Raw genomic sequence first — 26618 nt, forward strand, 5'->3', positions numbered from 1 at the left:
TTAAGAATATTTAAAAACAGCATTTATTTTAGAAACATTTCACAATGTAGTCATAATGCTAAAGTAGATGTTATCTGGAAATGTTTCCAAAATTACAATAATCCTAAAAAATTAAAATAATCCTTTAAGTATTGTTCCCTGAAAAATTAGTTTCTTTCACAAATTATTCTGCATTACTGTCAGCGGATAAGGCTTTTACGTTATCTCCTAACTTGCTGGTCTACTTTTAAACAGTTTAAATAAAAGACTAGATTAGTGTCCAAGCATAAAATAGTCATAATTAATGGCCCATTTTCTTTTCGTATTCTTTGAAAATATAGCAGCTGAATTGTGAATTGTGGGTTCACAGACTGTATCCAGGAAACAAATGTCATACATTAAGTAGTAATAAATCACCTTTGCATGTGGGTGTGTTTAAGTGAAAACACATGTACAAACAGAATTCAAATAGATACTTAACCTAGGTCCTTTTTTTCTCATTATTTTGAGAGAAAGGAACTTTTAGCCTCAATATAATAAACCACATATTCAGAAAATGGATGAACCTGACATTTCTATAGAAATGTACACCATAACAAATAAACATACCAAAATGTGCTGAACCACTGCTACTTTTACTTTGCGTGGAGGTACTGCATGTCTGGGTCCCGGGTTGTGCTGTTCCTGTTCGATTTATACTCCTATATAATTTTCTACAGGAGAGTTCATCATTGTCACTGTCATGTAGGGATGGTGTCCGAGGCCTAAAATGCCGCCATCTACATGATTTGATATTGACTAGTATCTGACTGAGGTCTTTAGAGAAAGATTTGTCCGAGGTATTTGTTTCTGAGGTATTGGCAAACTGATTGACTGGAGAATGTTGTGGAGAGGAAAGCATTTCCAAATCCAGATGGCGAAACATACTGTCATAGTCTGAGTGAGCTCTGTCCAGTAAGACCCTGTTAAAAATAAGGCAGGAACATATATGTAAAATAGTTATTCAAAAATTATATGAAAAAGACCCTCCCAATTCCCCAAAGCCATAAGCTGTAAATTTGATTATTTCAGTATTTGGCCCTATAATAGCTACATTCTCAAATTTTTTTTTGTAAATTCTCAATTTCTGATAAAAGTTCTTTTACTTTATAATGATCTGATTAAATAAGAGAGTAATTCACCTTAAAGAATAAGGTACACTACTCATTTTACATTAGCAAGTGCCTTCTAACAGTTCCTGAGTTGGTCTATCAGTAGAAGTTACTGATAAAACATTAGATTATTTTTCTTTCCAAACTGCTTTTGAACCAAAGATTTTTATTTCCATTACAAAGCACCAAAACACTTTCCAAATATCTGTTCTCTATTAAGCAAAACTTTTTTTTTTTTTTTTTGCAGGGGTAGGGGAGGTAGAAGAAAAGCAGTAAAAGGTTATGTGATCTTTGGGATATCTTATGCCACTAAAATTTCTTTTGACAAAATATTTGAGATCCACTACTCTAGAAGATATATTTTTATGTTATTTATATATTTATAAATGAGTCCATCTTAAAATACTAGAACTGACTAATGCTACATTGAATAAAATATAGCCAACATACAGAATTTTCACTACTATTGATGTCAACATAATAATGGGGGAAAAGCATTAAATAAAATGTATTTCAGTGCCCAGACAATTCTAAACTAATGTTTAGGTGATTAAAAACTGCAATTAAGATTTGAAAAATGAAAGAAACATGTATAAGCCATAATTCACTATAAATTATGGCCTAAAGTTTCTTTCTGAAAACACCCTGATATTATGTTCTGCCTTTTGTTTTTTCACCTACATGAGAGTATCTTTCTTTTTTTCACTTTCACGTGCTCTGTAATTCCTTCCTGCCTCCCACACAAATTCTCACATAAAGGCATATAGAGGTACAGGAGTTCTATCACGTTTAAACAAAAGAAAAAGAGTAATTAGATCCTGATAAACTGGGATGTCAAAGTCAGGTCGTGCATGGATCCTGGAGCCTTTTTTTTTAAAAAAAGATTTTATTTATTTATTTGAGACAAGGAGAAAGAGAGAGAGACATACACAGCATGCAGGGGGAGGGGCAGAGGCAGAGGGAGAGACAGAGTATCTCAAGCAGACTCTGTGCTGAGCCCTGAGTGTGCAGCTCCATGTAGGGTTCCCCTCACGACCCAGCAATTATGACCTGAGCTGAAACCGAGAGTCAGACACCCAACCAACTGAGACACCCAAGCACCACATTCTGGAGCCTTTTCACTGAGGATTTAAACAACTTAGCGTACTAGTTACATGACATTTCTTAGCTTATTCAACCCTTTGTCCTAATATCTCCCAGAACTTCTGAAACAACTTTCTGCAGTTTCTTTAAGCATTTCAGTCAAAAATCAGTTAAGAATAGAAAATGGAAACAAATGAGCATATTTAGAAGGATTCCCTCTCTTTAAGCTCTAGATTTGATTACCCTACTGTCTATGTCCCTACTGTCCCTATGCTAGGAATACAGAAATACTTACCTTCCACCACGCCCAACCCGTCTTCGTGCAAATCCAATACACCTTTGGGGTACGGTGAGGGTAGTTAAGCAGTATCTATATCGTACATCCCCTAATCCTCCATCTTTAGGACTAGTCCAAGGCCAGTTGCCAGTTTGGTCTAAATGAGGCTAAAAAAAAAAAAATCCAAATTATTTTAGTTTGTCAGTTAAAGGTGAAGAGTTTGTTATTTAAAAAGAGAACTTGAAACTTACAGCATAGTACTGACAGCCTGCTTTCCTACGGAAAGCAAAAGGACCATCGGGATCATTGTCTTCTTCAGCTTCCGAAGAGCCAGACAAAACCTTTAAAATAAAGTGAAGTGAGTCAAAACGTGTGACTTCCTCCATTTCTCCTCTATACTCACAGAGAAATTCGTTATCTTTACCTGGGAGAGAGGTTCTTCATCTGAGCTGGGAAAGTCATACTGATTTAAATCTTTAGCATTAAAGACTGGCAGTGCAGCAGGACTCGTCTGTTGAGGAGTAGCAGCAGCAGACGATGGTAAGACTTTGGGCTTCTTTTCATATTTACGTTTAGGTCGGATAAGATCGGCCTTATCTTGCTGCAATAAAGTCATATATGAATCAAAACTAGAAACCATGTTCAACAAACCTGTAGTTTGGGTTAAGTTTTAAAAAAAAGAAGTTTAGAGCTGAGGGTGGTTGGGTTATGGACATTGGGGAGGGTATGTGATGTGATGAGTGCTGGGAAATGTGTAAGCCCGACGATTCACAGACCTGTACCCCTGGGGCAAATAATACATTACACGTTAATAAAAATAATGAATTAAAAAAATAAGAAGTTTAGAGCTATAATGAAGTCATTCATACTCAGAAGACATGTAAAATGCTTATGTTTTGTCATCTTGTATTGTAAAATCTTATAGGTTGGTCTCTGTGAAACATGGGTAATGTTCCTACAACCTAAACATAATCTCATAAAATATTTTGTTGCAGTTGAAGTAAAAGAAGAGAATAGAAGTTCTTCAGCTTCTGAGATCCTGTAACTGTAGTTAGTAATTTCCATTGGCTCCTGTACCTTTTTTTAAATTTTCTATTAAAATTCTAGGAGAGAATTAAAAAAAGGGGACCTAGTCTACTCTTTAAAGAGTAATAAATCAAATTTGGGAAAATAATAATGCAAGTAATTTTACATATACATAAAGCAAATCTCAGATAACTTATAATGTGGAGGCGTTATGGGGAAAAAAAAGAGTAAGGATTTGGTAGCTAAATAATAATGGCTTTCTGGAGTGAATCTGGACAGTTTTAGGTGATAAAGAGATGAAATCATGAAATAGGGACAACAAAAGGATAAAATACAGAAGCAAGAGTGACTGAGCTGATGAACACAGTGCTTGTTAGAAATATGTATGCAGGGCGCCTGGGTGGCTCAGTGGTTAAGCGTCTGCCTTCAGCTCAGGTCATGATCTCAGGGTCCTGGGATCGAGTCCCGCATCGGGCTCTCTGCTCAGCGGAGAGCCTGCTTCCTTCTCTCTCTCTCTGCCTACTTGTGATCTCTGTCAAATAAATAAATAAATAAAATCTTCTAAAAAAAAAAAAAGAGAAAGAAAGAAAGAAAGAAAAAAATATGTATGCAGGTGACAGCAAACAAAGGCTAGAAGAAGTATGAAGTATGCACAAGGGAAGAAAGGTTAGAGGCAAAAATGATACTTGTTGGGAAGAAAAAGATCATGGGAAGTTATCATGGTTGTGTACATATGCCAAATATTTGTATCAAGTTTTAGGTAGTTTATGGCATTATGGTTCTTTTTGGGAAAAGTAAATTATTGAAAAGTTCATCTATATGGTATCTATCTTTACAATTCCTACTGGTGCATCGTTCTGTCCTGAATCAAAAGCTGACTTTGCAGCATATTTCACGGTAGGGTTTATATGTATTTTTCTTTTTCACTCTAATGATAAAATGCCATTCTGTTATCAGCTACTATTATCACAAAAATGTTTATCACCTTATTTGCTTTGAATTCCTTCACATCCATTGCTTCTTGATGTTTAAATTGACTGCTATTAGTAATAGGGATGATGGGGATGGCATAAGTAGGTTTCATTGGCTGTCTCTGTGCCATAACCTCGGACACGATCTCTCCATTGTAGTCACCCAAATTATACCTGAAATAATAAAAAAGAAAGCTACAAAAGTTAAAGTTAGTTCTGTAAATTCTTAGGACTTTCAACACCTGAGATGTGATTATAAATATCAAGTATCCTTAAGGTAAGATTAAACTCTGACAATTTGCTGAATGCCTATTAAAAATAAAGATTACATAATCTTTTGTCTTTTTCTGTTTCGTTTTTGGCTTATAGCTTTATCTTTGCATCATGAATAGATGACTATGGGAAAAAACAAAGGTTCGAATTTTAACTTAACAATTTTGGTGAAAGATTTGGTGGAGATGCTGAAATTAATGCCTAAAATGGTGCTAAGGAACTTTCTGGTAATTTGATTTGTGCCCTAAAACTAATCTTCCTAAAATGAATTATGAGAAACTTAATAGTGGTTTTCTTTGGAGATACTGACTAGGATATAGGAGAGTGAGGCTTGAAATTTTCACTGTGTACATTGACAAATGGATGAATGTTAAGAGTATGGGACTTTTCCCCTCCCTTCTTTTTACTTCTGTTGAAAATCCCAGCATGTGTTAAAAAAAAAGGAAAAAATCAGTACCATCTAGTGAGTAAATTAAAAACTTTAGAATTGACAAATGTCCTCTCCCTTCCAGCCTTGTTCTCAACTCAAATGAAGACAAAAGAATAAGAGTATACCTGCCATATTTTAATTTTACTGAACCCAATCAATTTTAATGAAAATAAAGAGAAACACATGTAAAATTATCCAAAGTGTATCATATCACACATATAACAGTCTCTACTTATTATTAAAGGAAGGTATTTTCTAGGGTTAATTGCTTAAGTATGATACCTTAATACACAAAATGCTAATGGTACCATACTTCCTGACCATATTTTAAAGTATACTTTACCTCTTTTCCATAATTTCCAGTGTTAAGTGCAATAGTTCCCTTTTACTCTTTTCTCTTCTTTTTATCATCTCTAGAATAGTAACAGCCCGACTCAGATCTCGACGCAGTTTAAGCATTTTTTCATAAGAGGCTTCATCATTCTTGCGATTCTGCAAATATGAAGTTGCTTTTTGTCAATAACATTTCCAACTAGTGGCATTCTGAACACAGCTACTAATATATAAGAATACATATATTTGTATGGCTGGTTAGAATTTAAAGACACTGAAAGGGAATATGGATCACCAGCAAATCAGTTTTATATGTGATTTTCAGGGGGTATAGCTCAGGGGTAGAGCATTTGACTGCAGTTTTATATGTGATTTTTAAAGAGTTTAACATTAAAATTTGTCACTGATAGCTGTGCAATGAATCCTAAGGTTGATTCATTTTGAATTAATACTTCTCTCATTGTTTTGTATAGACAGTGTATTTAAATATAAATTAAAATACAACCTTCCAATGCAGAGATATTCATAAGTATAAATAATTTTTCTTACAGCAAAAAAAAAAAAAAAATTACAAAAAAAGTTTTCTAAATTCACTTACTTTTCGAGTCTGCATTTTTTCAGTACGTCTTCTAAAAGCCACATAAGGATCATTTGTGCTGGAACCATCTCGCTTTTCTTGTTTTACTGATGGGATAAGAGATGGCCCCCGACAGTTTTTTCTCTTTTTAATCCAGTATTCATAAACTTCTCTAATTAATTCATCGTCTTCTTTTAGCAGCAGCTTGGCTTCCTGCAGACTGACTGGCTAAATGTAAAATCATTATGTCATTTTCATATAAGGTTCAAAAGTACTTCAAACTTTAATAACAATAATCAAAATAACAACTGTATCAACAACAGCAAACGTGGAGTGCCTTATACATGTCAGTCACTGACACTTTATATATATTAGTTTAGTTAATTTTCACGTTTCATGTTTATCATCTCTATTTTACAGAAGGGAAAACTGAGGCACAGAGACTTTTTTTTAGACTTCTTGCTCAAGATTATACAGGTTAGTACTGGGCAGAAATGGGATGTGAATTCATGCTTGTTAATTCCAGAGTCTGCTCACTTATCCTCACCCCCATATTATCCTGTTTCCATATATATGGAAACACATACTTATATATACAGTGAAGTTGTACCTGCTGACCACTGCCTTTTTCTAGACGGTCAATCATCTCCTCAAATTGCAATGGGCAGATGTCCATTTTCTTTTTCAGTTTATTCACAAATACTTCATCTTCAGAATCCAAATCATAATCAGGCTGTTCAGCATCCAAACTAAAAGCTGACAGAAGAAACCATAAGCAATCATTTACTATGTGAATCCACTGACAAAAAACCTCTCAACAGATGTCTGGATAAGAACAAAATCCAGACTTTCTAAAGAAAGAAGAAAGTTATGCTTCCCACATTTAAAGTTACTGTTAATACAGACATCCAGTCATAAAAGACAATGGATGTGACCCCTTCTCCCAAAAACAAATAAACTAGAAGCCCATTATTAAGAACATAAAGAGATTATTAAATACACTGGATTCAGCTGTATGAAAATTTGATAGCTAAAAATGATAAAATACCAGCGATTTCATATGGTTTGATGTAATATAAAAGGTCTTCAAATAAGATTGTTTCTAGAATATTTAAATCCTACTTAACAGATTATATAACTACTTTACCAAATGCTTAGGGAATAGTATTTAAAGCTGAAGTGTTAGAAGCCACTGCCAATAACAGTAATAGCTATCTCTCAATGCGTGCACTTCTGCTAAGAGGGCTTGTTTTCGCATGACAATCATTGTCACGGTGACAGAAATGTGATGTATTTCTTATATTTGTTAAGATTTGAAAAAAAGGCCAAGAACCACTGCTCTAAACTGTATTATCAAATGCCAATTATGTATCAAAATTAAACTAGGCTAACAATAAGTAAACTATTAAACAGCTTGGTATCAAAATGTCTCACACCTTTCCCTAATACCTCTTAACTTCCCATCATCTCAGAATCCAAATCCTTAGCATTGTATGAGGACTTTTTTGACTTCATCTCTCCAGTCTCATCAGTACTCTTTGAGGTAGCAGTATCAAATTTCATATATTTCTTTTCTTTTCTTTCTATTAAGTAATTTCTACACCAGCACGGGGCTTGAACTCACAACCCTGAGGATCAAGAGCCATGTGCTCTACCAACTGTGCCAGTCAGGCGCCCCTCAAATTTCACCTATTACATACAGCATGCTATTCATTTCATGTCTTTAGGCCTTTACATTGGCTGTTTTCTGCCTGCCAACCTAGCAAATGACTGCAAACAGCCTGACTTCAAGTCCTGTGGTATTCCTTCCCAACTGCCTCCAATTAGGAAGTGGTTCCCAGCCACTTTTATCTTTTATTGATGCTATGAACCCTCTCCCAGAAAAAGACTGTGTGAACATGTAACATTCTGCATAAATTACAAGGCATTCAAATATCCCTAAAAACTGTGGCACCAAGGTTAAATATTCCTATTCTAGATCAATGCCCTTCTTTTGTACTATTTTCTATACATACTTTATAATCTACTTGATAAATATTAGAATATGAGGGAGCTCCTTGAGAAGAGGCATTGTGACTTATTTATCTCTGCAAAGACAATAAACATGTTCAACTTGTATGCCAAATCTGTTTGCAGTACTCTACTGAAAAGCATTCTGATACTGCCTCTATTAACATGGGGAGGAGGGAAGCCCTCAAAAAATATGCACTCATCCATTAGTGATATTTGTGATAGGTACAAAAGGGGACCCTTTGGCTACCTCAAACCTGCCCTCCCTGTTTCAAGTTTAACAAGGTATCTGGCCTACAGGAATCCAATAAATATTTGTGGAATTGAACATATTATATCATTGTTCATTTTCTACTTTGACCTATATTACTCTTCTGTTACTATTCCTAATTAAAATATTTAGATTCCTTCATGAAAATCTCTATATGTTAACACCTCCACACCCATAGTGTTTCTTATACCCATAGGCCCTCCAATGACTTTCCATGATCTGTTTTTTCTGTTATTGCAATGTAAACAGAGCTTCTGCAGATCCTAAACTAGATGAAATACTGTTTGTGAAATCAAAACATTTGTTTTTTTGGGTCCCTAACCAAAACAATTCATATCTGCATTGTTCAACAGAGTAACCATTAGCTAATTTAATTAAATTAAAATTGTACCTCAGTCACCTTAGCCACACTTCAATATTAAATAGCTACATGTGGCTAGTGCTGCACCAGGAAGCACAAATTATAAGATTTCTATCATCATTTAAAGTTCTACTAAACAGTGGTGATCCTGACAACCCAGAAAGCCAAACCGATAGGGACCAACTAGCATTGTTCTGCTTCTTAAGGGCATATTTTATATATGTTTAGGGCCTTATTTATATATTACTTGGCATTTTCCACTATAAATTTTTTCAGATCAAATTATACTACAAAACTGAATTATTCACAGAACAAGCTAACCTAATATCGCCTTATCTGACATATATTATATCACGAATGACAAGTCACATCCAACATACTGGAGAAGGCAATCAAGACTGGAAAGGAAGATCCCTAGGTTAGGGAGCTCAGTGTCTTTTCTAAGGAAAGTTAACAAGCACCTGAGGGTCAGACTGCTCTCACCTCTGCAAGAAGCTTTCCTTTTACAGATGTGCAAACACATGTAAGATCTTAAAATATGAGAACCAAATCTTGTTTAGACATAAAAATACTAAAGCCCCAGAAAAATGCTAACATGTAAAATTCACTTTAGGATTTCATTTGACCAAAAAAACCAGAGCCAATGATGAAAGTGTAATTTAGCTTCAGCCCAACCTGCCCCTTCCAAATAACAGCTCAAATGCAGCTGATAAAGATGTAACATAGCTATCATGGTCCTAGAAAGAGGAGAATCTTCAAATTTTCTGGGTCATGTTACTCAGTGTATTCAAAGTAGAAAACAGGGTCTACAGAGAAATAGGCAAATGGATTGCATCTTGTAATTAAGTTCTGTCAATTAAAATGTGACCTAGCTAGCCAATAATTGTTTAAGAACAGGAGCCATAATATAGAAGCTAACTCTTTTAAAAATGTTTTGACAGGGATAAACCCAGATATGTGTATGGTTAAACAAAATACATAGAGGAGAATTTATCTCCTCCATATATGGAGGAGAAAATACAGCAGAAAATAATTCTAAGCAAAAAGAACACAACAGTACATACATATAAGTTGACTGTTTTTATTATTTTGATGTATTTATTTATTTGAGAGAGAGAGAGAGAGAACACAAGCAGGGGAACAGCATAGGTAGAGAGAGAGAAAAGCAGGCTTCCTGCTGAGCACAGAGCCCGATGCGAAGCTCGATCCCAGAACCCTGGGAGCATAACCTGAGCTGAAGGCAAATGCTGAACCATCTAGGCCCCCCAGGAGCCCCTAAACTGATTATTTTTAAAGAAGATAGAATATTGCACAACATAGTCCTTGCCCTTATGCTTAGAGTCAAGTAGCACAGATGAAATGTATATAAATATTTCTGTAACAAATGCCATATGTAGCTCAGACTCAGTATGTATGTCTATAACACCAACAGTGGAAGGATATTTGGGCCCTGAAATGGCACAATTTGTGAATTAGAAATAGAATGTAATCCCTGGAACATATCCATAGACTTTCTTTGTCTTTTAAGACACTGATGTTTTGAAGAATATAGTCCTCTCCTCAGAACATTATTATTATTCCCATTATGATTAGACTATGCATTCTTAGATGGCATACTGCATACTCAACTTTCTTAGACCTTCTCATGGTATCACGTCTAGAGGCACACAATGTTCATCTGTTCCTCACAAGTAATGATAATCAAGGGGCGCCTGGGTGGCTCAGTGGGTTAAAGCCTCTGCCTTCGGCTCGGGTCATGATCTCAGGGTCCTAGGATCTAGTCCCGCATCGGGCTCTCTGCTCAGCAGGGAGCCTGCTTTCTCCTCTCTCTCTCTCTGCCTGCCTCTCTGCCTACTTGTGTTCTCTCTCTGTCAAATAAATAAAATCTTTAAAAAACAAAATGATAATCTTCATTGCCAGTCGAGAAATTACCTAATTGTCTCACTGCACAACTATTGTTTGTTGCCCCCTCCTTGTAACTGATGAACATTTGGAAGGAAGAGCTTAAGATCATGCAAATATCCTGTTCCTCATCAAAATTTCCTCTTATACTGAGAACACGCTGATGATTCTTTTTTTTTTTTTTAATTCTTTATTTTTTTCAGCATAACAGTATTCATTATTTTTGCACCACACCCAGTGCTCCATGCAATCCGTGCCCTCCACAATACCCACCACCTGGTGCCCCCAACCTCCCACCCCCCACCCCTTCAAAATTCTCAGATCGTTTTTCAGAGTCCATAGTCTCTCATGGTTCACCTCCCCTTCCAATTTCCCTCAACTCCCTTCTCCTCTCCATCTCCCCTTGTCCTCCATGCTATTTGTTATGCTCCACAAATAAGTGAAACCATATGATAATTGACTCTCTCTGCTTGACTTATTTCACTCAGCATAATCTCTTCCAGTCCCGTCCATGTTGCTACAAAACTTGGGTATTCATCTTTTCTTTTTTTTTTTTTTTACAGCTTTATAAACATATATTTTTATCCCCAGGGGTACAGGTCTGCGAATCGCCAGGTTTACACACTTCACAGCACTCACCATAGCACATACCCTCCCCAATATCCATAACCCCACCCCCCTCTCCCAACCCCCTCCCCCCATCAACCCTCAGTTTGTTTTGTGAGATTAAGAGTCACTTATGGTTTGTCTCCCTCCCAATCCCATCTTGTTTCATTTACTCTTCTCCTACCCCCTCGACCCCCCATGTTGCATCTCCTCTCCCTCATATCAGGGAGATCATATGATAGTTGTCTTTCTCCGATTGACTTATTTCGCTAAGCATGATACCCTCTAGTTCCATCCACGTCGTCGCACATGGCAAGATTTCATTTCTTTTGATGGCTGCATAGTATTCCATTGTGTATATATACCACATCTTCCTTATCCATTCGTCTGTAGATGGACATCTAGGTTCTTTCCATAGTTTGGCTATTGTAGACATTGCTGCTATAAACATTCGGGTGCACGTGCCCCTTCGGATCACTACGTTTGTATCTTTAGGGTAAATACCCAGCAGTGCAATTGCAGGGTCATAGGGTAGTTCTATTTTCAACATTTTGAGGAACCTCCATGCTGTTTTCCAGAGTGGTTGCACCAGCTTGCATTCCCACCAACAGTGTAGGAGGGTTCCCCTTTCTCCGCATCCTCGCCAGCATCTGTCATTTCCTGACTTGTTAATTTTAGCCATTCTGACTGGTGTGAGATGATATCTCATGGTGGTTTTGATTTGTATTTCCCTGATGCCGAGTGATATGGAGCACTTTTTCATGTGTCTGTTGGCCATCTGGATGTCTTCTTTGCAGAAATGTCTGTTCATGTCCTCTGCCCATTTCTTGATTGGATTCTTTGTTCTTTGGGTGTTGAGTTTGCTAAGTTCTTTATAGATTTTGGACACTAGCCCTTTATCTGATATGTCATTTGCAAATATCTTCTCCCATTCTGTCAGTTGTCTTTTGGTTTTGTTCACTGTTTCCTTTGCTGTGCAAAAGCATTTGATCTTGATAAAATCCCAAAAGTTCATTTTTGCCCTTGCTTCCCTTGCCTTTGGTGATGTTCCTAGGAAGATGTTGCTGCGGCTGAGGTCGAAGAGGTTGCTGCCTGTGTTCTCCTTGAGGATTTTGATGGATTCCTTTCTCACATTGAGATCCTTCATCCATTTTGAGTCTATTTTCGTGTGAGAACATGCTGATGATTCTTAAACGATTCCATCTTGGTCACAATAATTGCAAAAATGATCTTCTAATTCCAGTAATCTCTTCATATTATACCACTCAGCTTTTGGCTTTGTACTACAGAAGTGGCATGAGATTACTCTTCACCATTTTTTATTATCAGTATGGACACCTGAATTCTTCCATTTTTCAATGCTTTACAATTCATTATTATGTTTAATTATTCTGTTGCTTAAATTGTCCCAGAACCAGCCAGTGGAAGAAATTCCTATGTCCTTGTGATATGCCCGTCATTTTTTTTTAAATGGTTAATTTCTGACATCATAAGAAGTTCCAGGGTCATCTACCCCCCCCCCCCCGCCCCCAGGTTCATCTTGCACCTCCCCTTCCACAGTCCTGGAATTAGCCATTACTCCAGATTATTGGTCCTATTTAATGGAGAATGGATTAAAGAAGAGGTGCTAGTTGTGCTCATTGCTACTGAATAATCTTGCTTCTTGGCTCTTCCAGTGGACAGAGCTACAAATGTGTGTGTGTGTGTAAGTGTGTGTGTGTGTATATATATATGTATCTCCACACACAGGCATATATACATATATAAATGTACATTAAGATTACCCTTTAAAAAAAGGCTTCCTTTCAGGATTACCAGGAGAGCCTTGAAACCCAAATGCAAAAAGCAGGGGGTAAAAAAATTACTCCCGTCTATTCTATTCATAACTGTTTTGTCCTTTCTTCCAGTATAAATAGGAAAGAAGTCCTATCTGTATAATCTAGAAGCCTTACAGATCAGCAGCAAAAGAGAAACAACATTACATGATCCTTGGGATCAGGAGATGCTGAGTGCCAAGCACTCAGTGAAATAGCTTACAAAGTACCCAAACTCTGGAACTAAAGAAGGGGATAATGGTTATAATATGGGTTTCTTCCTTCAAAGCTCCGACTGGATAAAAGGGAGAAAATTAGGATCTCTTCCCTAAGTCCCTAAGTCACTTGAAGATAAGGACTGAGTTGAACTTTTCCAAACTAATGTTCAATGAAGTGTTAATAGAGAACATGTAATAAATAAAACTGAAAAATGCTGGGTTAAAAAAATTTTTTTAAGCCACATGACTTCTAGAGCCTATAAATATAAATATCATAAATATGATAATATGCCTTATGACTCAGGGGGCAGGTAAGGGAATAAAATATGCAATCATTCTCAAACATGTTTGACCATTGCTTTTTTTTTTTTTTAGAGAATATAATTATCACCTTTTTAAAAACTCCCATGGAGAGTTTGTGTAACATTAGCTTAAAGGAGATTTACAAAACAGAAATTCGGGAAATTAAAATAAACCAGTCCATATATATAATTCAGGTAACATATACTTTGTAAGGAATTCACTAGACCACCTGGCAGACAAAATTCAATTTTAACTTTGCAGAAACCTATACTCTAATAATTTTTTATTTATTGTAGTGTATTAAAAGCCAATACCAATTTTTAAAGAATTAACATAAATCTTACACAATTTCTTCTAGAACACAGAATAAGAGAACACTTTCCAACCTGTTTTATGGGGCCACTATCACTGATACTAAAACCAAATAATACAGAACATGCACATATGCACACACACATGTATATAGCCAAACAATCTCTCATGAACCTAGATGCAAAATTCAATAAAATAAAACAACTAAAATCCAATAAAATCCTTCCCAACAAGGTATAAAAAAACAAAACAAAAAAACCCACTACAGTCAAGTGAGATTTATTCCAGGTATGTGAGGTTGGTTCAGTATCTGAAAATCAACCAGTGTAACTTAACGTATCAACAGGCTAAAGAAGAAAAATCACACGATGTTATCCATTGATGTAAAAAAAGTATTTGACAAAATTGAACACTGATTCATGATAACTCTCGGTACATTAAGAATAAAAAACCCAATCTGTAAACCAGATCTCAGCAAAAAAACCTTTTGCTCTGTGAAAGACTCTGTTAAGAGGATGAAAAGACACATTATACACTGGGAGAAAAGATTTCCAAATCACATATATGACAATCTCATAAAAAGCAAATACAAAAAAACCTACAGGTAATATAATACATAATGTTGAAAGACTTAACTATTTCCTTTTAAGATCAGGAACAAGGCAAAGATGTCTGCTCTCACCACTTATATTTTAACACTGTACTAAAAGTTTTAGCCACTATAGTAATGGAAGAAAGAGAAATGAAAGAGAGATTGAAAAGGACAAACAAAATTGTATTTATTTGCAGACTTCACCATGACTGTCTACGTGAAAAAAACCCAAAGAATCTGCAAACATCTCCTAGAGCTAATAGGCAATTCAGTTAAGGCCATAGGACATAAGATAAATAATTTCACCTGCATTTCTGTATACTGACAATGAACAAGTGGAAACCAAATAAAAAATGCAACACCACTTTCAATTGCTCCAAAGAAAATAAAACACTCAGTTATAAATCTAAAGAAACATGGTCAGAATATATATGATGAAAATTATAAAGTGTTAATGAAAGAAATCAAAGAAGACCTAAATACTTGCAGCATCATACGGTGGTCATGGACTGAAAACTCAACATAGTAAAGATGACAATTCCCCTAAAGTGATCTATAGGTTTAATCTAATTCTTATCAAAATATCAGCAAGTTTCTCTGTAGACACAGATAAGCTTATTGTAATATTTATATGGAAAGGCTCTAGAATACCCAAGACAATTTTGAAAGAGAAAAATAAAGAAGGAATGACTCTCCCTGATATTAAGAGTTATTATAAAGTTGCAGTAATCAAAACAGTGGTATTATCTTGGAATAAACAGAAATCAAGGGAATAGAACAGAGAACCCAGAAATGGATCCATATCAATATGCCTAAATGATTTCTGGCCAAGAAGCAAAAGCAAATAGTGAAGGAGGGAGGGCTGTTTTAATAAATGGTGCTGGAACAACTGTACATCCAGAGGTAAAAACCAAAACCAAGCCTAAAACAAAACCCCCCCTGACCTAAACCTCGCACACTCAAAACTGATCATACACTTAAATGTGAAACTGTAAACTTCTAGAACAGAACACAGGAGAAACTCAGACCCAGGGAATGGCAGAGTTCTTAGAGTTGGTAACAAAATCATGATCTATAAGAGGAAAACTGATTAAACTTGATCTCATCGAAATGAAAAGCTTTTTCTCTGTGACAAACTCTACTAAGAGAATGAAAAGACAAACTATATAATGAGAGAAAATATTTCCAAATTACACGTATGACAAAGACTTTATGTCTAGAATATATAAATAAAAGAATCCTAAAACTCAATTGTTAAAATAATCTAATTAGAAAACGGGCAAACACATGCACAATCATTTCACCAGATGGCAAATAAACCCATGAAAAGATATGTAACATATTAGCCATTTAGAGAAATACAAATTTAAAGTATAATGAGATATCACTGCATACCTACTAGAATGGCTAAAGTAGAAAAGTGATAACTCCAATTGCCAACAATAATACAGAAGGAGAAACTGGATCACACACACACTGCTCGAGATAATGTAACACTGCATAGATACTCTCAGAAATACTATGGAAGTTCTTGTCAAACTAAAAACGGACCCAGCACCTGAACTCGAAGGTATTTATTCCAGGAATAAAAACTTACATTCACACAAAAACTTGCAGATCAATGTTCATAGCAGCTTTATTTGTAATAGTCAAAACCTAGAAACTACTCAACTGTTTCACTGAGTCAATGGTTAAACAAACATATTATAGAGTACTACTCACCAAGAAGAAGAAATGATCTATATTACATGAAACAAGTTGAACGGATACCAAGGATATTACGCTAAGTAAAAAAAAAGCCAATCTCAAAAGGAAATACACTGCATGATTCTGTTTATGTTATAATCATGAACTGATGTAATTGTAGAAATGGAGAACATATTAGTGGTTGCCAGGGTCTAGGTTTGGCTATAAAGGAGTAACACATGGAATCTGGTGGCAATCGTACAGTTGAGTTATCTTGATTGAGGTATACAAAGCTAAATATACTGTCCTGTGAATTTATAATTATTTAAAACAAAATATTAAAAGAAACTCAATGGTAGTTAATACTAATTAGCAGACTATCTTGATTAATATTCCAATGTATGTATCTTTCCAGAGACAACATACTTCAAATTTGTACTAATTACTTTTCTCCCCAAATAAACTATAATTCTGCTGCCATTTTACTGCTGTTATTTGATTACCAATTTAATAATAATTTTATTATATATACTATTATTTATAATTATAAATAATTTAATAATAATTTGATTAATATTGGTCAAATTTGTTTAAGATGTCTGTGTCTATGTCCTATATGTATTAAACATGTGAGTGGGGAAGAAAGCACATGCCACTTTATTTTAGTTCACTTCAAAGTAACCTTTAGTAAATTAGAAAAAAAATTTTCTTTGAAATGAAATCAATAAATTAAGGTGCAAGTTAGAATTAAAGAGGAAAAAACATGAAGTTAAAAATAGCAAATGCCAATACAGTACTGTTAAGAGCCAATACAGGCACTATGTTTATTTTTGGATTTTCGTGTTTAACAAATAGTAAAATAAATATTTAGAATCCATGACAGAAACTAGATCATATGGAGGAAAGGTTAAATGAGAAAAGTAGTTAAGTAGTTTTAAATAATTTCTAAAAACAGCACACATTTACATGGTCCTGAAAAAAGTTTAGACAGGTCACTGGAAAACCCTCTTCATTAGAAAGGTCAACAACACAACAATGAAAGCTGTCCCAATTTACCTTAGTAAACTTTTTAACGACTGAGCCACCTAGGCGCCTCTTAGTAAACTTTCAACTATGTTTTAAAGTTGTCAACTACTTGGGGACTGAGTAAATGAAATGTATTCTCTGAAGTTTGTAAGCTCTCAGTTATTCACCATCAAAGGTGATAGCCATCAAAGGATTAGTGCTAATGAAGAACTCATCACTACCAAGAGAAACCAGTTACCACCTAGAACACTAAAAGCTAGTAGGATCACAGACCAGAGGTTGGCAAACTATTGGTCTATGGGCCAATACTGGATTGCCATCTGTTTTTTCTCAATAAAATTTTCCTGAGACATAGCCATGCCCATTTGTTTACTTATTGTCAACTGCTGATTTTGCCTTTCTTTCAACAGTACAGCTGAAGACCTGCGACAGACTGAATGACCCAAAAAGGCTAAGATAAACACTGACCCTTTTTAGAAAAAGTTTGCTGGTTCGTGACTTTTACTAAGATGTTCTTTAAGTCTACTCATATCACTATTTCTTTTTCTTTTCTGTCTTTCTTTCTTTCTTTTTTTAAAAGATTTTGTATAGTTATTTGACAGAGGGAGAGAGACAGTGAGAAGGAACACAAGCAGGGGGAGTGGGAGAGGGAAAGCAGGCTTCCCGCTGAGCAGGGAGCCTAACGTAGAACTTTATCCCAGGACCCTGAGATCATGACGTGAGCCAAAGGCAGATGCTTAACGACTGAGCCACCCAGGAGCCCCCATTATTTCTGAATAGTAAGAAAACCATTTCTACATCTCAGGTATATTCTTTATCCTATTTGTCTAAAGTAGTATAAGATCACATGTTGAGATGAAACCAAAAACTTAGGATGAAAATGCCATCTCTTTTGTCAGGCAGAAATCTCAATTTTAAAAGTTGAAAATGGGTACCAAAGATGGCCTTGAACAGCTAAAAATGTGTCAAGAGTTAAGCAGAAAATAGCTATAGAAAATGTAATAATTAAAAGAGTAATTACTTACGCTGTATGTGAATGAGCTGCTTTGGCATCTTAAATTCCCCAGGATATATAGACTCATAGTAAGCAATATTACTTTCTGCTTCTGGGACTGGTATGACCATATTATCCCTCTTCTCGCCATATACCTGCTGTGCTGAAATAGCCCGCTGAAGATGGTGTTCCTAGAAACAGAAAGAAATAGATAAGTTTATATATTCAAAAAATAGTAAACAGAATGTATAGCCTTATTAAGATGTTTTTGTTCATATGTTTTAAAACCAGAAGGATTTTAGTAGCCTGGAGAGGATGCTAACAATATAATTAGTGGTAAGCACATTTTAAGCAGAATTAAGGTTGTTAGATACACCACATACTTCCTCAATTTAGGAAATGTACAATACTGAAATTGAGTTAAATTATACTAAAGATTCCAAAAAACTAACTAAACTGTTACTTTGAGTTTGCATTTTATAGATGAGATTCAAAGAAAAAAGGGTTAAAACATTTACGTTTGTATGAAGAAAGCAGGCCATGGATGATTAAAAAAAAATTATTCTAACCTCCTTTACGCAGAATGCTCCATAAATCTGGAAAGCACTTTCATACAAACCAACTAATACGATCTTTTCAAAGGAGGGCAGAGTATCCTTTCCATTTTTATTTGATGAAACTGATACATTAAAATCCGGTCTTTTGTCTCAATAACCCCTTATGAATTTCCAGAGTCTGTGACTCCTGGAAAGACACTTTAGTCTTCTAAATCTGTTTCCTATAGAATGAGAAAAATAATCTACTTTATAGTGCTGGTTGGAGATTTAAGTAAGATAAATGTGCAAAAAATGTTTAGTATAATGCCTGGTGTATAACAGGTACTCAAGTAAACTCTGGTTTCGTCACCACACAGGAAGATTTTAGCAGTTTGTGGTACCACCAGCTGCCATAAAAATATCTGTTCTTAGTCAGCCCTATCATCACTGAATTTTGGTAAACACTTCATTAAATTTAAACTAGCTTTTAAAAAACATATAAAATATAAGTTCAGAGATGAAAAGTATTCCAATGGTATGAAAACAGAAAATTCCGGTTCTTACAAGTACCCTATTTTAATTAAAAATATATATTCATATAGGATTTAAAAGTCATAAAGAATTCTACCATGCAACATATAGAGCTTTATCACTAGGGCTTTGGTTCACTAGCTAGATCCTGGAGATCCTTCTATAATGACACTTCTACAACTTTTGCAGCAGCTGCACTGTATTCCACTATATGGATGTACCATAATTTATTTAACGAGACACTAATTAATTGGAAAAAATCCCCTGGAGACAACATAAATGCCTGTTCTTATCCCTGAATGTTACAAAAATCATACCTGTATTATTATATGCAAAACATCTTTGTGGATTTGTAAAAACATCTGTAGGACAACTACAAAAAAGTCCTCAAAGGGCATATGAGGTTCCAACAACATACACTATCGTTCCTTGTAATATATTTTTTTTTTTTTTTTTTAAGATTTGAGAGAAAGAAAGCATGAGCACACGAGTGGGAGGGACAAAGTGAGTCAATCTCCAGCAGACTCGGCACTGAGCATGGACTCTATGCGGGGCTCGATCTCATAACCCTGAGATCAAACCTGAGCCAAAACCAAGAGGTGAATGTTTAACCAACTGCACCACCCAGGTGCCCGTCCTTATAATATCTTCTTAAAGACTCTTTTAAATTTTAAAATCACCCATCTTGTCATTTTAGGTTAATTTTTTTTATAATGACTTTTTTCTTAAATGTTGCTGCTGTTTGCTCATTTTCAAAAGAACTACTTTTCTTCTTCAACATTTAAATATATTATCTCCTTTTTAATATTAAGGAAATTAGCCCCCTGTAATAAATTTTCCAAATATTTTCCGGGAGTGTGACTTTTCATTTTGTTTACTTTTTCCATGCAAAAAAGCTCTATTAGTCACATTAATCTTTTCCCTTATGATTTTGTCATGCTTAATAACAGGTATAAATTGTACAGTCAAAAACTATAAAAAACTCTCATTTTTATAACTTAATTTGATCTTTGATTTGGGCTCTCTAATGGCTAAACGTACCCTCTTATACTTTAGTGTAGTTTGTTCTTATATCTACTGGCCCTAATCTATTGACAAAGGGTGCCTCTGTAAGCTCCAGCTGGGAAGTCAGTCACATGTATACTTATTCTACTCTCAGATTCCTTCAAATGTCAAGACAAATTTTCTTTAACCTATGCCCCATATACATACCAAACTCAAGGAGGGCGTGGGAAAGCAAGGTACAGTATTCTTAATTTGCATTTTGTTCCTAATTCAGAATAATTACTCTATCATAATTTCTTATGTAAGTGAACATGTGAGAAATACAGTTTATCTTTTTTTTGTATAAGGAGAGATAATGGCAAGCCACTTGTTCTACTGTCATGCAAAAAAAAAAAAAATCTATTCCCCTTAATGATTATAAATGTACCTGTATCATAGAATAAAATTCCCTTGCATTTGAGAGTATCCCTAAGCTTTTTTCCTACTCTACCCAAACTGTCTCTCATGCCAGTATTTAACTTAAAGTTTAGCCTCATACTACATTTTATTATCTAGTAAGGCAATTCCTCCTTGGTAATTCTTTTTCTGAATATTCCTGGCTTTCTCGTTTATTTTTCTAGATGAACCGTAAGTTACTTTCTAGGTGGGAAGTGGGACCTCTAAAGTGTTTTGATTTTTACAGGCAATATAGAGAGCTGGTTAAGAACGTGGACTTTGGTATCCAGAGGCTCTGGGTTTGAATTGTTGGCACGATGGTTTAGTAGCTTTAGGACTTTAGGACTTGAGACAAGAGATTTAACCCAGTATGTTTTATTACCTGTAAGTGTACACAGTGTACTACCATATGGAATTGTGGTTAAGACAAAAATGCCTGAGACCTACTAACTCTCCAACATATGGTAGCAAATATATCTTTCATTATTAAAAAAGCAAAAGAGTCTTCCATATGCTTAGTAGTTACCATTTATACTTTCTCTAGTATGAACAGTGTTCTGTAGAAAGATTTTTCCTTATGGTTTTATCCATTTTCCATAACTGTGAACTCAAATTTTTGTTTATCAATATTAGAGTGAATACTTACTGCTTAAAAAAAAATCTTATTTGTAGTTTTTTGTTTTATAAAATATTTCACACAATTTTCTCCTATCTTTAACAGTCAAGAAAATTATTTCCCCTAAGGTGGTTATCATGATGTGCATAACATACTTTCAAATGGTTCAATTATAAAAATATTTTATTACACAATAAGAAAAAATACAGCAAACATGGAACAGTTTTGGAATGAGTTTGAGTATATAGCTGTTCAGCTTCTAAGTTTGAAAATTCTTTTTTTTTTAATTTTTAATTTTTTAAAGATTTTATTTATTTGACAGAGAGAGACACAGTAAGAGAGTGAACACAAGCAGGGGGAATGGGAGAGGGAGAAGCAGGATTTCTGCTGAGCAGGGGGCCCGATGTAGGGCTCAATCCCAGGACCCTGAGATCATGACCTGAGCTGAAGGCAGCCACTTAACGACTGACCCACCCAGGCGCCCCTGAAAACTCTTAGAATAAAAAGTTAGATCAAGAAGAACAGGGTACTAAGGATCCTAAAAGTGTATAATATACAGCATTTATGGTTAAGTTCTTCTGAGTCTTACAAAAGTATTCTTCAACAACTGAGGTATAACTGTAACTTTATATATTCCTATTTATGCTTTCTCCATGTATATCTGCGAACTCTAAGACAGGAAGGGGATCAAACATTGGCCTATATGGCCAGCGCGCAGTGAGTGAAGAGGGAGAGTAACAGATGCTATCTGCTCAGAGGATTAACACCCTGTCATGCAGTCACTGATCACGTTAACGATCTGTCCTTTTATGAAGAGCAGGAGTGGCTAAAAGGTTTTAAAATGATCACACTGGTTGCTATATAGACAAAAGACCATACTCTATAAAATGGAATATATGTAGCCTGTAAATAGTTCAGAATAATATTCATTATATGGAAAAAACCATCAATTTATTAAGTAGAAAAGAATCTGAAAACTGGGTGTTTAGAGTATTTGTATTACTTTTTTTTAAAGGAAAAAATGCAACTGAACAGAAGCACATTCAGAAAAAAGTCTTAAAGTAGATGAGCATATATACAAAAGAATCCTTCTATTTACACTCCTTTGTTCCTTTCCTTGACCTATTTTTTCATAGCTCTTATCATCCTCTGACATGTCATATACTTGTTTACTGTTGTCACCCCCTTTTCCCCGCCCTACCTAAGTAGCATGAAGAAAGGGATTTTTGCCTGTTTTGTTCACTGCTAAACAGCCACCCTAAAACAGTGCCGGGCACAAAGCATAGTGCTTAAGTATTTGCTGAATAAATGACATATGTACATATCTATCAATTCATGCACAGATGTATACATAAAGTTTCAAAGTATGTACACCAAGAAGTTAACAGATTATCTCCAGGTGGTACAATTTTGCAATGCTCTTTTGTAATTTTATTTCTCCTATTTCCTAAAAGGTACTTGTAATACTTTTTGACAAAAAAATATGAGTACATTTCACTAAATGATTTCCTAAAACATCGATAATTTCTAGAAGACATTTTGGTTGAGTAAAACCTTTCCCATTTTAGTTAGTTTAAGAGTAAAATACACTTATAGCTTTCCAGGTAAAGAAAGTATTTTTTTTTTTTAAAGATTTTATTTATTTATTTGACAGACAGAGATCACAAGTAGGCAGAGAGGCAGGCAGAGAGAGAGGAAGGGAAGCAGGCTCCCTGCTGAGCAGAGAGCCCGATGCGGGACTCGATCCCAGGACCCTGAGATCATGACCTGAGCCGAAGGCAGCGGCTTAACCCACTGAGCCACCCAGGCGCCCCTAAAGAAAGTATTTTTAAAATCCAAAATCATATTCACCTATTTCTAGGAAACAGAACGTTAAATTACATAATAGTAACATTAAATTAAAAGTGGAAATGAGATTCTTGCTTTGAGTAGGAAGATACAGAATGGTGAAGCCAAGTAACAAATGAAATAAACTAGAATGAGTTCTGAATTCAGTAATTATTGAATGCCTAAAATATCCCAATTTTAAATTACAATTATGTAAAAAGTTAGAAGTTCCTTGAAGGTACTGTCATTGAAATTTCTGAATAATCTACTTGCAACAACAGGCCAGCTGTGTTCAAATAACTTCAAATAGTCCAATAAAGAGTTTGACAGTTAAAAAAAGAATGCTGGACTCTAAACTTATATATTTTTTAAACTTTAGGACTTCTAAGAGCATTTAACATGCTAATGTAAATTGTACTTGTTCCAGAGCAGGGATAGTCATTCAGGCCTGTGACCACAGAAATATTTTTTCAGAAAATATCTATTAATAGCTCAGAGAACTTTGGTAATACAGTTTGGGAAATGTTGGTATAGAACAAAAACTAGAGATATAGAACAGAATATCTAGGATTAAGCTTTTATTCACTTATTAACTTAGTCCATATTTATTTATTGTGTGCCAACCATGTGCCTGGCACTGGGAACATAGCGTTGTAGCTAAAACAGACACAGTTCCTAACATTGCACAGCTTACACTCTAGTAGGGAGAACAGATACTTATAGAACAGTCCTAAAAATAAACTGTACAGTGTGATAAGTTCTATGAAGAAAAAGTACAGTGTATTATGGTAAAAGGAAAAGGATTTCAATGACAATACCATTTTCACTAGTGCCAAGGGACATTTAAGCTAACATCTACAGCAATGGGAGTTAAAAGATTGTTTTAAGAAAAGGGGATAACTGGGAAGCCTGGGTGGCTCAGTTGGTTGGACGACTGCCTTTGGCTCAGGTCATGATCCTGGAGTCCCGGGATCGAGTCCCGCATCGGGCTCCCGGCTCCGCAGGGAGTCCGCTTCTCTCTCTGACCTTCTCCTCGCTCATGCTCTCTCTCACTGTCTCTCTCTCAAATAAATAAATAAACAAAATCTTTAAAAAAAAAAAAGAAAAGGGGATAACTATATTTGAAGACCACTTACATGTTTGACATAGTGGTCAAAAAAATTTCTTTATATTATAGGATATTTATATTAAGCACAGTTATAAGAATTAATCACCAAAACACAAAGAATAATTCAAAATTTTCATAAAATAACAGAGGCATAAATTCTCAAGTTAGGTTTTAGAAGAAACAAAGTAAATAAAATTAAATAATCTAAAGACTTCTGTAATATTTGATCTTACATAAAATGGAATGAGATAAACTATAATTTACGGTTAAGTTATTCAGCAAATAACTTAAAAAAAAACTTCTTGCACTGTAATTATGTTTTCTATATGCAGCAATACAAACAATAAAAGAGGATCAGAAAAGACTAAACAATGATCTTTAGACTGAAGTTCAGAGCACACTGCCATGTCTCTCTGAACTGTGCTATTGGCACTGGGCTCTAAAAGTATTCACTTCTGTTACTTCAGCCTGCCTAGTACACCGAAAGGGCATGGGTCTCACAGACAGACACCTACTCAAGAATCCTAGCTTCCTCATTAAACCCGAAATCCAGCAAATCACTCTGCTACCTATTTGTATTTTTTTTTTTTTACCCCTACTCATCCCTCCTTTTCTTCGCACCAGTAGTTAATGTTTTTCTTTTAATCTCCTCTTTGTTATTTTTGTTTACCCCGAGAAAAATATTGCCCTTCCAGGTGGCTTTTTGTGGTCTTTGTTAAAAGCATTGGCAGTTAATGTGAAAGGGTTAACTGGCTCTGAACAGGGCATGTCACTTGTATTTGAGAAATCAGAAAACACCATTTTTATTGATTAAATGAGAGTGACATTAGCTACGTGTAGACAAAACCTGTCTGAAGAGACATTACTGCAAATGTATCTTAAACATCTGCTCTGTGCCTTTGCTCATATGGATGGATACATCTGACATCACCATTCACCATGCCCCCACTCCACCATGGAAAATTCCCACCTGTTCTTCAAAATCTGGTTTAAAATTATCTTTCCTCCCTCTCCCCTCAGCAGAAATGCTCCCCAATTTGTGCTTCTACAGTACTACAGTCTCTACTTAGAAACTGCAATTATTTGTTTATATACAGATCTCCAAAATGTAGACACTATGTTTAATTAACCTATGTATTTTTTCCTTTAAAAGATGTATTCTCTTGTATTATCTGGGTGCTCTGATTGTTTTTTAAGGATGAAGATAATATAATTATCTTGTTAACCTGCTCAGCATCTAGTACAATATTCTGCCTTATTACAATACTTTATAAAATATCATTGCAGAAAAATGATTATCAGTCTAAATAAAATGCATGAAAAAAATAAAAAACATTTCTATTTACTTTTTAATATCTAATACATATTAGCAAACCAAAAAGAGCTATTCAAAGTTACATTGTACAAATTCCTAAACAAAGATTAAATTATATTCACTTATTCATTAAGGTTTTATTTAAGTAAATAATGACCTTACCACTTAGACATAATAATTAAGACTACATTTAGACCTTTTGGATTATGGAATTAAAAACAGGTTATTATAAGCAACAATGTTTAAGATTCCTTATGCGGAAATAAGTGATTACTAATTTGTAAAAAGCCACTCAAGAAATTTAATCCCGATTACTTATGCATGCAGAGCTAGACTCCATTGCTACTTGAACAAAAGCACTGAGCTGAATTACTTTCTCTCCTATTCTCTAATGACATTTCTAAGAACTAAAACATCAATGCCTGTTCAGGAACATGGCTCCAGCAAGGACTCCGTAGTTTTTCTACATCCAAATACCCTTCTTGACTGGCTCATTACAATAACTTTCTGACTGGTTTCCCTTAAGTTCAGAGCCCATTTTTGGCCATTCTTCTACAGAATAGCCAATCTGTTAATATATAAGTCAAATTATGCCATTATTCCATTTAAAGTATTCCAATTATTTTTATCTCATTCAGAATAAAAGAAAAGGTTCTTAAAACTGTTTATTTATGAGGTCCAGCATGATTTGCATTCCCCTCTCCTTATTACCTTTCTGGCATCATTTACTATTCTCTTCACTCATTCTGCTCTTGTATACTAGATTCCTTGCTTCTTCCCCCCAAACTTAAATAGCTTGCTCACTCACCTTCTTCAAGTTTGTTCAAAAGTCATCTTTGGATTGATTCCTTGCCACCTCCCCCACTATACACCCACCAGAATGGCTAAACTTGAGGCTGACAACATGGTGATGCTGTCAAATGATGGTGAGGTTGTGGAATAACGAGAACTCTCATACACTGTGTTAGTGAGAATAAGGTACGGCAGATCTCATAAAACCAAAAATACACAGTCCACATGGCCCAGCAATCCCACAGGTAGGTATCTACC

General features: G+C 35.1%; 1 protein-coding gene across 3 annotated transcripts in view; it reads right to left on the bottom strand.

Annotated features, from left to right (window-relative positions):
- EPC1 (enhancer of polycomb homolog 1) overlaps window positions 1-26618 on the bottom strand; it is a 93086-nt gene that overhangs the window by 12018 nt on the left and 54450 nt on the right. For all 3 annotated transcript variants that reach the window (XM_047740535.1, XM_047740534.1, XM_047740536.1), the window contains exons 2-10: window positions 18227-18386; window positions 6711-6856; window positions 6122-6328; window positions 5534-5682; window positions 4502-4661; window positions 2915-3091; window positions 2742-2831; window positions 2509-2657; window positions 589-941 (exon numbers count right to left, since the gene is read on the bottom strand). In XM_047740535.1, the coding sequence (XP_047596491.1) occupies window positions 589-941; window positions 2509-2657; window positions 2742-2831; window positions 2915-3091; window positions 4502-4661; window positions 5534-5682; window positions 6122-6328; window positions 6711-6856; window positions 18227-18386 (1591 nt within the window). The remainder of the gene's footprint in view (window positions 1-588; window positions 942-2508; window positions 2658-2741; window positions 2832-2914; window positions 3092-4501; window positions 4662-5533; window positions 5683-6121; window positions 6329-6710; window positions 6857-18226; window positions 18387-26618) is intronic.

The sequence above is a fragment of the Lutra lutra genome, chromosome 8 (genome assembly GCF_902655055.1).
Source record: "Lutra lutra chromosome 8, mLutLut1.2, whole genome shotgun sequence".
In the NCBI taxonomy this organism is placed as follows: domain Eukaryota; kingdom Metazoa; phylum Chordata; class Mammalia; order Carnivora; family Mustelidae; genus Lutra; species Lutra lutra.